Source organism: Balaenoptera physalus (genome assembly GCF_965194825.1).
Source record: "Balaenoptera physalus genome assembly, chromosome: 18".
Lineage (NCBI taxonomy): Eukaryota > Metazoa > Chordata > Mammalia > Artiodactyla > Balaenopteridae > Balaenoptera > Balaenoptera physalus.
The window spans coordinates 36,046,398-36,059,696 of record NC_138899.1 but is presented as its reverse complement, the minus strand read 5'-3'; the positions used below and the strand labels follow the sequence as shown (position 1 = coordinate 36,059,696).

Below are 13,299 nucleotides of genomic sequence, written 5' to 3'. Positions count from 1 at the left end.
CCCAATTGCAAGATAAAGCTGAATATTGTGAGGCATAACTGAGATGTGTGTGAAACGTGCTAAAATATAAATATTAAACATGTGTAGTGTTTTCTTTTTATAATTCTTATCTAGATTAAAATAATAAAACAAAATTGCAAAATTCTGAAATTGTGAATGTCCAAGACTGAGGACGTTTTAAATAATGCTATAAACAATCACAAACAATTCTCCATTTGGGTAACATCTACATAGTTTCTTCAGGTTATTCACAATTTTATATAAAAGGAAATTAATTATAAGGAAAAATTATATTTGATGACAGTTGATACTAGGTCAATGTAAGGTCAAATTTGTCACACAGTGTGGCATAGCATAAGTACATATAAGCAGTATTCCCTTTCATATTAATTGGACATAATGTTGAGTAACTTTACAACTAGTAGAAAGAACCTTGACATGTCACTGGGAAAACTAGACTGTGGTTTCACATCTATGTTACTTTGCTGACCTCTGTGTTAGGGTGTTTTCATTTCTGTATCTGACAATAAGATTTAACTATCCATCTCAGAATGTTGCTGTGTGGATCAGCTGAGATAAGATAAGATAAAATAATAAAAGTAATACATGATAAAAACACACCTCAAACATACAAAGTAGCAAAATTATAAGTCGGTGGTTTAAACAACATATGTACCACTAAAAATGTACATGAATCATACATATGAATGTGAAATCATATTGTAATACTGAAGAATATAATAAATTGGATTCAAAATTTATAAATGTTTGTTGAACAAAGTGATTATTCCCTCCCCAGTTCTCAGCCTTTATATTTATTTTTTTATAACAGATTATACAAAGGACTTGAAAAAACTTATAAAAATACCTATCATGAATAATCATTATAATTGAGTGCTTGCAATATGCTAAGCATTATGCTAAACCCATTTAATTTTATTAGTTCATTTACTCCTTAAAAGAGTCCTCTCAGCCATTATTATTTTCCCTTTCTTATAGTTGAGTTATTTTAAGACTTCATAAAGCTAAGTAATTTAACTAATATCCCAAACTGTAAAATGGGGGAGGCCAAAGGCTATAGTCAAAATTCTTAATGAGAAGTAACAAATAGGTAGCGCTGGTTAGAATAAATGCCCAACAATCAGAATGAACATCGGGCTGCCTACATCATGATGAATTCTGGTTGAATTACTTCTGGCCAAAGAAGCTTTCAGATATTTCCAATGTTAAATTCAACACACTACACTATACAGAGGTACTCCCCTTCAAATAAAACAGAATCAAGTGTACAGATATTTTGGGATTAGAGTGAAGATAAAATAATCCTGAGAAAATTTAATCCAATATAATGTTAACGGCACAAGAATACGTAGCATCGATCCCGCCCAGTTGGTATAGTGGCCTATCATTCAGTTCATGCCTTCCTAGTACCCAAAGCAGAGGAAAATGTAAACAATTATAAGTTTGAGAACACCAACAAAATAAAATAAAAGCAGATTTTTAAAGAAAAGTTGATTACAAGGCAAAACTTGAGATATTTTCCTTACTTGGAGACTCAGAAAGTAAATGTGAGTTACAGTGCAGAATTGACAAAACCTTTCCTCTATAGCAATTAAATATTAAGTTTCACACAGCTATTTCATTTTCAGTCTGTCTATGGAATCCCATAGCAAAAAGCAAAAATGCAGTTCAATAATAACAACAAAAATTACACAATATTCACAAAATATACGTCATTTTAAATTATTTTACACAATAATGTTCCCTCAATTAATTTTATATTATTCAGTGTTGTGCATGCACGCAAACACACACACACACACACACACACACACACAAGGTTCCCTGGTAAAATAATGGCAATATACAACTGATTTATTTTATTTTATTTTATTATTTTTACTTTTTTCTTGTTCATTAATATAGGTTATTTCAACATCCAATGAAAATTATTAAGTCAATATTTTTAATTATTTGGTAACAGTAATATGTAAAACCAATCTTTAAAGGCTCAATTTCTTAAATGGAGAACTGAATTTTCTCATGTAGTAAAAGCCCTAAGTTTAAAACTAATATTCTGCTAATGTGCTTGCATATTCATGCCACATGAATTAAACCAGTAATAAAAATAAAACAATAATTTACTTTTAATTACAATAAAAATTCTGAGGGAGTTTAGAGTATTCAGTACAGGCTGAACATATTGATGTATACTTTTCAATATTAAAGGAGAACATTAAATATCTCAGCTCCTATGTGTGTGTGTATTTATTTCGTTCAAATGTTTGGCAGTAAGTATTGTACCATTCCTTAGCATGTACTAAGACTTTAATTTACTTCAGTGGCACATAAACTTTTTTTTTTTTTTAAAGCATGTTGACTCTTCAGTATGATTTTTTTGCCACTTGGCAGTTTAATTTTCTACCCCTCTTTTTAATACCACTGCTAGATGGACAGCTTCCTTTATTTAAACCTTGTCCTTATCAGTTCTCCACAGGACCTGACACTTTGCTACTAACCCTGCAATCCCATCTTCCATATTTGTTCAAACTCTATTTCCTTATGCATCAATGAACACAGTGTATTTTCAAGTATGTCAGGATAATAGGGACTATGTAAGAGATAAACTGGAAGGAAATTTCTATCAGCCTGAAGCAACTTTAAAATACAGCGAATCCCAGAGCATCCTTTTCAAGTATATTAAACTTCCTCTTTCATTTTCACAATGTGATCATCAATTTTTGGCTAGAATTGATATTCACACAATCAATATAGTAGCCTTCAAAATTGGCTTTACAACATTCTCTAATGAGGAAACACTAGACTGTGTATATCTAAAAGGATGTTTATACCAAAAGAAGATAACAAAAATTAGTTATTTGAGACCCTAAATTAGAAAGTCCCTTGAAGGCAGAGAATGTGTGTAATTCAGCATATTGTCTTCCAGAGCCCATCATAGGGTCCAGCACATAGTGGGCATGCAGTAAAACTTGAGAGGCATTCAGTGTAATCACAAGGCAAGAACTATCAGGCATTCATGTGCTGAGGTTGTCAGGTATCACTGGCTCCTGCAGAGAACCAGCATTAGACTGGGAGGAAGTGTGACTCAAACCTGCAGTGAGCCACTATCTAGCAATAGGGGAGTTGATTTAAGCTACCCAAAGTGTTATGAGGGCAAGATAGTCATAAGCCACTCCAAGGAACTCCACTGTAACTAATACTCTACAAAAGGACATTGATTCAGTAGAGATAATACCATTCAATTTGTGCTCTGACATTTTACTCTAGTAATAGATTCAACATCTTACTACTGATCTTTGTCAGGTCACTTTAGCTCACTGAATGGGTTGCATCAAGAACTTCAGAATCTCTTAAGCATTGAAAAAAAAATCTGTCCCTTCATATTAATTCAAAAGAGACCAACAAAGTTCTGATTTATGTTATGATGATTTTGTCAACGCTTATCTGAGATAGCAAATATGTAATTCTCAAGAAAAAGTAGTTTTGGTGCCTCTGCTTTGTGTCACATACTTAGCCATAGAAAAATGTTCATTTGTAAAATTTATAATGCTCAGGATAGAATTTCTAAAGTTCTATACATCTCTAACTTTTTAAGTAATTTGAAAGTTGAATGATGAGAAAATGTAAACATATTTTTTCTTTTCTTCTCTGATTCCATCCTTCTGAAGATGTTCTGTAGAATAATTCCAGAACAACCTTGACTTCATTATCCCAATCCACAGGCTTTATTGTAGATTAAACAAATAATTCCCTAGATCTTTATTCTAGATGAGTACAATTACAGAATTGAAACATCGTTGCATGTAGGAAAATGTTTAAAAAGCTGTCTTTTAAGCCCATTTGACTCTATACAGCCTAGAATGCCATTAAGTGGATACTGATACATAGATCTTACCAGTTTTGAAAACAAGAGTAAAGAGCTGTTTCACTCCAATAAGTCTATTCATTACCAAATTTGTTTAAAAGTTTATGTCATTTTAATCTGTTTCAATTTATATTTTATTTTGTAATCCCTAGTGTAACCCTTCAGCAAGTGCTCACGTATTTTTTAATTAAATTATGGTTTGATTTTGAAAAACTGATATACTATCTTATAATTACATATTCTCTGGATTAAAACTAAGTATTCAAACTTTAAATTTAAGACACCAATGGTAAAAGGACACTATTTTATAACATACACAGTTGCTAAATAGTCCTTTGTTCTGTATAAATGACTAAGATCTCACTCAGATTTCCTAATAAATAAACTATAAAGAAAGCCCAATGGAAAGTTTTAAAAAGAAGAAATTAAAGTTAATCAAGAATTTATAAAAGTGGTATGAACTCTCCTGTTAGATATACAATTATTTCTAACACCAGTGGAAGTGTTCATTTTCTTTTCATTCCTGAGCTATTATAGTGTGTGAAAAAAATTGACCTTATACTGCCTTTTATTTTAAGTAGTTTTGATACTGTAATAATTAATCATCATTTTTATAATTGTATCTTTACCCTCCATACGTTCAAGAATGTTTTCTTTAAAGTTGTCAACACAAAGACCTTGTTGGTTTTCTTTATTCTACCTTACATGTTGCTAGTATTAAACTGTTTATTATTATATATATTTTCCTTTAGAAAAAATTCTAATTTTGTTTGAGCTATTACTCAGAAGTCACCCCTTTTTACCCAGGTCATTCTTCCCAATTACCAGAAAAAAATTCTCTAAATATTTGCTTTGGTTCTTATTGAAACTCTGCGAGGCCCCTGGTCCCATCCTTTCTCATTCTAATTTGATGGAGTAGGAAAAAAGAAAGGGAAATAGGGAGAATGTCTCCCACTTCTTACATGTACAAATTTTACCTCATGAAGTCTTTAAAGAATGCTTCCTCTTTCTTCAAATCAAAGATAATTAAACTCTATAATCATTGAAGCTTACCTCTGTTAGCAAGTTATTCCAAGCTACTTTACCCATTCATTATTTTCTTTAATTTCTGAGATAAAAATTAGCTACATATGGTTCTTTCAAACCTAAAAGACTTTCCAGATCTCATGGAAAATTTTATCTGTTTAAATCATTTCAAAGTCTCTTACCCATCTCTACTGGGTGCAATACTTCTACAGCTAGTAGTTAACTGTCAATTCTTGACATAGTTAAGCCTCCTTAGTTTCTCCAAGGCCTCTCAAACTTCAGAATTCAAGAAAATATTCCCAATTGGATGACCCTTTAAGGAGCTCACTGTTCATTCATTCTTTCCCCTTTTCTGTGATGCATTTATTTTTAGCTTTCTACAAAGGAAAGCTTAGAGATCAGCTAGCAGGCGAGCTAAATAGACACATAGAGATACTTCCTATTCTTCCCTTGCTATACCATTGTTCACTTGATCTCTTCTATTGTTATAATTTCTTACACTGTATATAGCAAAAGACAAGGTACATACTTTATATTGTGGCTAGCCCCCCCCCATATTATGATGTAAATGATTTGCTCATCAAGCACATTTCTATAAACTAACAATTGGAAATTTATCAACTACCAGGGAGGAATGGTTATGGGAGCAAAGACCAGAGTGGCAGTGGTAACTTAACGGCAGCTTTGTATCTGGTCTGCCCTCTACAAAGCAGAGAAAAATCTGGGTCATTACATTCAGCAGGGAGCTTTGAAACGCCTTCCAACTTTTTGCTACATGACGATAAGTGTCTTTTGACCTAGTTTTGCACTTGAGAAATGCAAGGCTGCTAGGCCATGGAGGCTGTAAGTGTTGGATCAAGGCTTTTATGTTGCTAGAAGGATTCCTAAAGTGTTAGCTTTGTGATTCTTCTCTTTCCAGGAAACAGTAATGTGGTTATGTTTTCTCTCTCTTGTCTGGGAGGCCAATGATTTTTTATACTATTATTTCAGGTTGCATGCAAATTGAAATTGAACAAGATGGTCTTAAAGTCCCCTCAGCTTTACTAAAATTTAGACAGTCTACTTCCTGACTATAGGCCTTTTATCTCCCTTTTCTTAGAGCATTTACTTTAGAAAACTTGTAATTATAAATCTTTCTCTACCTCTTTGAGATGCAAATTATTAAAAAAATATTTTTTAATGAAAAACTGGCCTCTTGCCAGTTTTACAACCCAGGAATGTTTTCACCAAGGACCTGGAAGCCATCTCTTTGAAATGCCAGCCTCAAGGGAAATAGCACTCTCATCTCTCAGGTTTTTTGGGGGGGGTGGGGAGCATAATTTGAGTGGGCACTTTGTTTCAATTTGTAAAACTACCTTCGGTCAAAAAGATAGGAGAAAGTTTACTTTTCCTTTAGGTAAAGCCAATCAGCAATGGTCTGTGTTCTCTCTTTTACCCCAGCACTTAAAAATCCCCTCCCACCTTTGTTTCAGCAGTATTAGGTAAAGACTGAGTTCTGGTCTCTCTCCCCGATTGCAACAGACTTGAAGAAAAACTTGCTTACCTGTTTAACTTTGTCCATGCAATATTTGCTTTGACAAACTATACTTTAAAAATTACTGAGGCTGGAAAATGTCTAAGTCTTTCCATTCCATTGCTGCTTTGTGATTCAAACATCCAGAACATGTGCATTTTTCTTTCCAAAGAGGTTTCATTTACTAAGTGTAACATTAGTGTAGCAAACTCCTCTCTGTGAGAAGCTAAATCCTCCAAGAGGACAGATTCCCACTAGTTCCACAAATTTTGGTTCTAGTGGCTGATCTTCACAATGCCATCTCTCATTTCCCCGTGACCAGATATGCTGCAAAAACACAGCTCCTTAAATTAGGGTCCTGCTACTTTGGTAATCAGGCTCTAGCTTCTCTTTCTTTCCTCATTTCACACCATGATCAAGTGTTCAGGCAAAATGAACTACATGCCACTTCTAAAAAATATTACTATTTGCCTTTGCTTCTGTCACAAGATTTTAGTATAATATGTCCCCTTCTCTTATTAATCTTAAAAGTTATTAAAATGTTTTAAATGAATGTGAGCCATAATAATGCTCTGAATAGCAGGTTTTATGCCCTCTAACTGCCTCTTAGTATTTCGTATTCTATCACATTTATCCCTTGTCTAACTTTTTTCTCCACTTGGACTGTGAGCTTCTGGAGGGCAGACATGGTTTATTCACTAGTTTATTCTCCAGAGATACAGCTAATACTTGCACATTGAGCAACATTCAACAAATGTTTGCTAAATTGGCAAAATTATTTGTGCTAAATATAATATGGTGCAAAGGCCAACAGAAAAAAGAACATAGTAGATCAGAAGAAAAAGCTTCCAAAATAGCCATTTTCACAACTCTAATTATCTTCATTTTCCTTTTTAACTAAGTTTGCCAAGTCCATTTTGTGAAGGATTTATTATTGAAATAAACACATTACAAGAAAAAAAAAAGTTATTTGAACCCATCATTCCCTAAAAGAAAGAAAATTAAAATTTTCTTTCTTAATGCTCTAAGTTTGACCATAAACAAATTCATAGTTAATAATTAATAACCTCTCTTCTCCTCTCCCAAGCTCATTCCATTGACTATTATTATAAACCAGTTTAAATTCTTTGTGGAAGAGTGTAGAGCATATGTATACATATGTACATTGGTGATTTCAGTGACAATTGAAAAGGTAGTCTGATTTTTCTCAACTAAAAGAAATGAAAGATACATGGTCAACAGTTTTTTTTTTAAGCTTTAAAACCTGTGTTCAAATTCTAAAATTCACAAGACATTAACATGAAGCTATAATTCTTTTACTATACCTGTATATGCAAATTGGACAAGGTCCCAGAGAGCATTTGGGTCTATGCCTTCCATCTTGATCTCCTCTTGCTTGGCTTCGCAAACATCACTTGTAAACATGGCAGCAAAATAGTCGGAGACTGAGCTCAGAACAAGCCTGAAAGAGTCACAGGATCTAATTTAGGCCATGAATGTTAGGTGTCAACAAGAATGCAGTGCAGAAGACCCTATCTATCTATCTATGTATCTATCTATGTATCTATGTATCTATCTATGTATCTATGTATCTATCTATCTATCTATCTATCTATCTATCTATCTATCTATGTATCTATCATCTATCTATGTAACTGCCTATCTATCATCCATTCTGTGTATATGTATCCTCTATCCATCTATCTGTTTATCGCCTTATGAATTGCACTTTTAAAATCTGATTTAGGAAATTCTGCTCCAACCTTTGGTCACAGAGAATTGTCCTACATTTTCTTCTATAATTTTTAATACATTTTTTTCTTTCACATCTAGGTCTTTCATCCTTTTGGATAGGATTCCAATTTTATTTCTCTGTATATACTCATCCATATTTCATGAAACTACTAAAGAATTTGATTTGTCCCAGTGAATTAATAGTGCCAACTATATTGCAAATTTGAGTCCTGAATGTGCAGTGATCTGTCGCTGACTTTTTTTTTTTTGCTTTTTTGCCTATTCTTGTGCCAATACAATACTTTTGTAATACTATGATTCTAAATAGTCTATAACCAATGAAATCCTCCCTTTTTATTTTTTTTTATTTAACTATTAGTGGAGTTTTATTCTTCATATAAAATTTAAAGTAAGCTCTTCAAATAAATTAAGTGGAATTTTAATTAAAACTACACTGAATTTCTGATTTAATTGGGGATAGTTTGTATATTTATTATATAAAGTCATCCAATACAAAAGTATAAAATATCTCTCCACATATTCATAATATCTTGTCTGCTTTTTATTCAGATTTTAACTTTTTTTTCTAAAATTGTCTTGTGTATTCTTTTTTGATTCTTATTTACTTTAGAGTTTTGTGGGTATTATGTATAGTAACTTTTTAAAAAATTCTACTTACTTGTTGATTTTTGTTGGTTTAGAATTCATTAATAGGAACTTTCATGAATCCATCTTTTATCTGGCACAGGTACTGAATTATCTTACTAGTCCTTTTGATTCAACTGCTTTGTCCTCTAGGTAGATTATTATATCATCTGCAAACAATCTCATTTTGACCACTTCCTGTTCATTCTCTTTAACTCCTTTTCTTTTGCTTTTCTTTAAACTTCATCCAGGACCTCAGTGTTATGTTAAATGGCAGCTGTGTCAGGGTAGAAAATTTGTGTTATTCTCTACCCTAAACGAGTCACATCTAGGGTCTCCTTTCAGCAGGATGCTTGCTGAAACAATTGGTGTATAAGCTTTACCAAGTCAGGAAGACCCCTTTAATTTTTAGCTTTGCTAAACAGATTAAAACATGTAGATGCTAAAATTCATAAAATGTCTTTCTTCGGAATCAAAATTATCTTTAGGATTTTTCTATTTAAATCATAAGAGAAATGAACCTGCTATTTTCTTTTCGTGTATTTTCTTAGTTGCCTCTTTAATCAAGATTATACTAACCTCATAAAATGAACTGGCAACTTAAACTCTTTATAATTTTGTGTAACAACTTACAGAAGAAAGCAAATAATTTTTCCTTAAAGATGTTCTAGAGCTTACTTGAAGAAAATCTTAGTTGGGCTATTTTGGGAAAAGGTGACATATCAATCCGATTTCAATTATTGAATAAGCCACAGGTTTGTTTATATACTCCTTTTCTTCATCAATTTTTACATTTCACATTTCTCAAGAATTAGCCCATTTGATCCATGTTCTGAAATTTATTAATGTTTATTGTTAATAAAATTATGTTTAGGTTTAATTCTATCATTCTACTCATTTATATATTTTTTTATCTGCTCCATTTATTCTTTTGGTTTTATTGTCTTTTAGTTCATCTCATTCATTTATATTTTAACTACCTCTTTTTCTTACATGTATGTTTGCATTTTTTAAGGTGTTTTTTTCTATAAAGAGTCAGATATTAAGTATTCTATGTATTAAGAGTCATACATATCCTATCACGTTTTTCTTTTAAGAAAATTCAGTCAGTGGAAAATGTGAAAAGGAATTTTAACTCATGGTCCATACAAAACCTACCTGCATGCCAGATGTGGCCCCTGCACTGAAGCTTGCTAATTCTTTCTAGAGATTACAACATTAATTTTTAACTAGTAACAGTCTACCATCAAGTAAAATTATCCTACTTTGTGAACACTGTAAGAACCTTACAGCAGCATAATTTCTCTTACTCCTTCTTGCTCAGTCAAGAATCTTTTAAAAGAAGAATATACATGTGAAAGTAGAAATTTATTTTATATATACCCTTTTTTTCACCATTTATGAGGGTCTTTATTTATTTCTCTAGAAGCAGGCATCAATCTAGTATCAATACCCTTCAAGAGGAAGAAACTTCTTTAGTATTTTTTGTAGTGCAGGTCTGATGGCAATAAACTCTCCCAGCTTTCATTTACCTGAAAATGTCTTTATTTAGCTACATTGATAATATAAAGTTAGTTCCACTTGATAGAGAATTCTAGATTAAGATTTTTTTTTTTTCTTTTGGAACTAGAAAACTAATATTCTATTATGGTCTAGACTCCATTGTTTCTAATAGAAATCAATTTTCATTCTTATAATTGTTTCCCTGATTTACTATTTATTTACTTAAGTTACATAAATGTGGTTACTTAGTATTTACTCTTCTTACCATTTTCTGAGCTTCCTGGAGAGGTGGATATATTTTTTCATCAAATTAGAAAATTATCTGCAAATAATTCCTCATTTTTTCATCCAATTCACTCTCTAACTCTTTCTTGGACTCTAAATACATATGTGTTTCAATAATTAAGAGTGCCTTACAGGTTGTAGAGTGAGTTCACTTTACACTCAATTTTTCTTTTACTCTGTGTTTTATTGCAGATGATTTCTAGTGAGTTGAATTTTTCCAAATCTCTATTAATTTTCCCTTTCTTTCTTTATTATATTCATCTTTTTCTGTAGATATTTTAAAGTATTTTTCATAGTTGCTTTAATGGTCTTGTTTCCAGGTTGATTTTCATTGACTGATTTTGCTCTTGACCATGGATTACACTCTCCTGCCTCTCTCCCACATATTGTAAATTTCAGTTGTCAAATGGACATTGTGCCCCCCTCACCAAAAAATAAGTAGAAGCTAAGAAGGGAGCATTACTCTAGTTTTTAGTTATTTTTATTTTTTATGCCACAGCTATTTGATAGCTTTAAAAAAGTGTAAGTATTTCAATTTTCTGATGATTTATTGTTGTTTTAATGACAGTGAAGATTTTTATATACTTTAAAATCCTAAGTGGAAATATATTTTAAAATGAATGAGTGAAATACTTGACAATATGTTCTTATTCTAAATACATAGAGAATTGTAAAAAAAAAAACAAAACTGAACTGTAGTTAAGAGGTGTGTTTTAAATAGTTGTTTGAATTAATCCTGAAACTTCTTTCTATTTACAGTGGATTCAAATTAGAAATATCAGTATAAGTTTATGATTCATAATATTTTTTTAAAATAGAAATACTTCTGTTTTTTGTGTGTATGCACATGTATGTACATGTGTATGTACCTTAAAGGTTCCTTGGAAAAAGAACAGACCACAGATCTGGAACTGAGGAAGTATAAGATGAGCCTAGACCATCTTCTGTTCCAGAATTTAAGGAAATGCTCGAATAACAGAGACACATCAAAATAAATAATACGATGCTTACATCTGTAAGCTAAACAACTTAATAGTAAACTTTGGATGCACTTTCCTTTCTAAGAACAATGTAAGGCAAAGAAGAGGAGGAAAGGTCAATACAAGGCACGGTTTTCATAATTTTCAAGTCAATATTTTTCCATTATTTATTTTGTAATTTTATCTGCTATATATTTTATTTCTACATAAGTAGAGGACATACTCAATGTTAACTTCAACAAAGAGAGACAATCCTTTTTTAACTGAAAAAAACCCCTCAGTATATACTTCATGAATTTAAGAATGGGATTCATGATTTTAACTATTAATGCCTAAGGTGGTAACATGTTAGAAATATTTAAAATTACCCGTTTGCTACACATTTAAATGGACAGTTAGTACCTAAACATGTTAACTCTTTATATTCTCAAAGTTTGACAAAATAATTGATACAGGTATTTTTAAATATTTATTACATACTGACTAGATAAATCAGTGTTAAATAATCAGTTTTATCAAAAGAACTGAATATAACAATGTACAATATGAAAGTAAACTATCATAAACCATACATATATATATATATATACATATATATATATATATATATATATATATATATATATACACATGTATCTTTTCTAGAGCATAAGAAATACTATATTGACATAAAGTTGACCAGTTTAATTTTAATCATATAAGGGCTTTATTTAGAACCAGGCTACATCCATGTAGAGGAAAGTGTTATGAGACCTATAGGATTCAATCTTAAATAATTACATGAAATCTTCTCCATTGGCTATAAAATACAAAATACTGCTAACTCAATAAGAGAAGTACAGAAGAGTTTATACTGCCTTTAGATTTAGTGACACAACATTTGAATTAGATGTTAAAAGAGGGATGCAATGCATAACAGAAAGTAATATCTTTATAGGTACCTATATATAACTTCTATTAATGCAAGAGAAGCAGGATTGAAAACTGCATAAATAAGTGAATGCGTGCAACCACTCTGGAAAAATCTCTTATTGAGGTCACTACAAATTTATTTCCTTTCAAAGTTATTAAACTTTTCTAAGTCTTACTCCAGTTTATTGTGGAGTTTGACACTGTGGACTTCCCACACCTTCTTTAAATCCCATTTTAGCTAAGGCAGTGCAGACTTTCTTATACCCAGGCTGTCCTCAGATTCTTTGACTTCTCCTAATCTTACTTATTGACCCTTTCATTGCCTCCAGGTTTTTTTCTAAGCCTCTAAATTTTTGCCTTAACACTCACTATCAGAATCATCTTTGAGCATGGTCTTTTAATTATAATTTTATGGTGGTTTTAATCTAACATCTTATCTCAAATGCCTATAGAAACTGCTGACCAGATAGCCCAGGAGCATATCAGTATACCTTCAACTAAACTCAAAGTCTTGCCTGTGAGGTCTCTTTTATTTTTACTTCCCGATTCTAATTGATGCATCACCAATATATTGAATTTTCACAGGAGATATTATGAAGTCATCACTATGTCTTCTGCTTTGTTGCCTATATCAAATATGACAAAAAATCCATCTTTCCTTTTCTATTGGACTTTGTGGTTCTGGTGGCCAGACCCCTTTTATGAGGCACACCAATGGCCCCAGCACCAGTGATCTTGGCACCTAACCACTCCCTGTTGCCCCTTCTCTGTAGAATCGCACTTGCTCCAACAGGAGCTGCCTCACTTCATGTGCT

The 13,299-nt window shown here is 31.9% G+C and overlaps 1 protein-coding gene across 1 annotated transcript in view; it reads right to left on the bottom strand.

Annotated features, from left to right (window-relative positions):
* The window catches only part of KLHL1 (kelch like family member 1), a 424,255-nt gene that overhangs the window by 235,786 nt on the left and 175,170 nt on the right, over positions 1 to 13,299 (bottom strand). Inside the window, exon 3 of the mRNA XM_082434833.1 lies at positions 7,751 to 7,887. Coding sequence (XP_082290959.1) covers positions 7,751 to 7,887 — 137 coding nt within the window. The remainder of the gene's footprint in view (positions 1 to 7,750; positions 7,888 to 13,299) is intronic.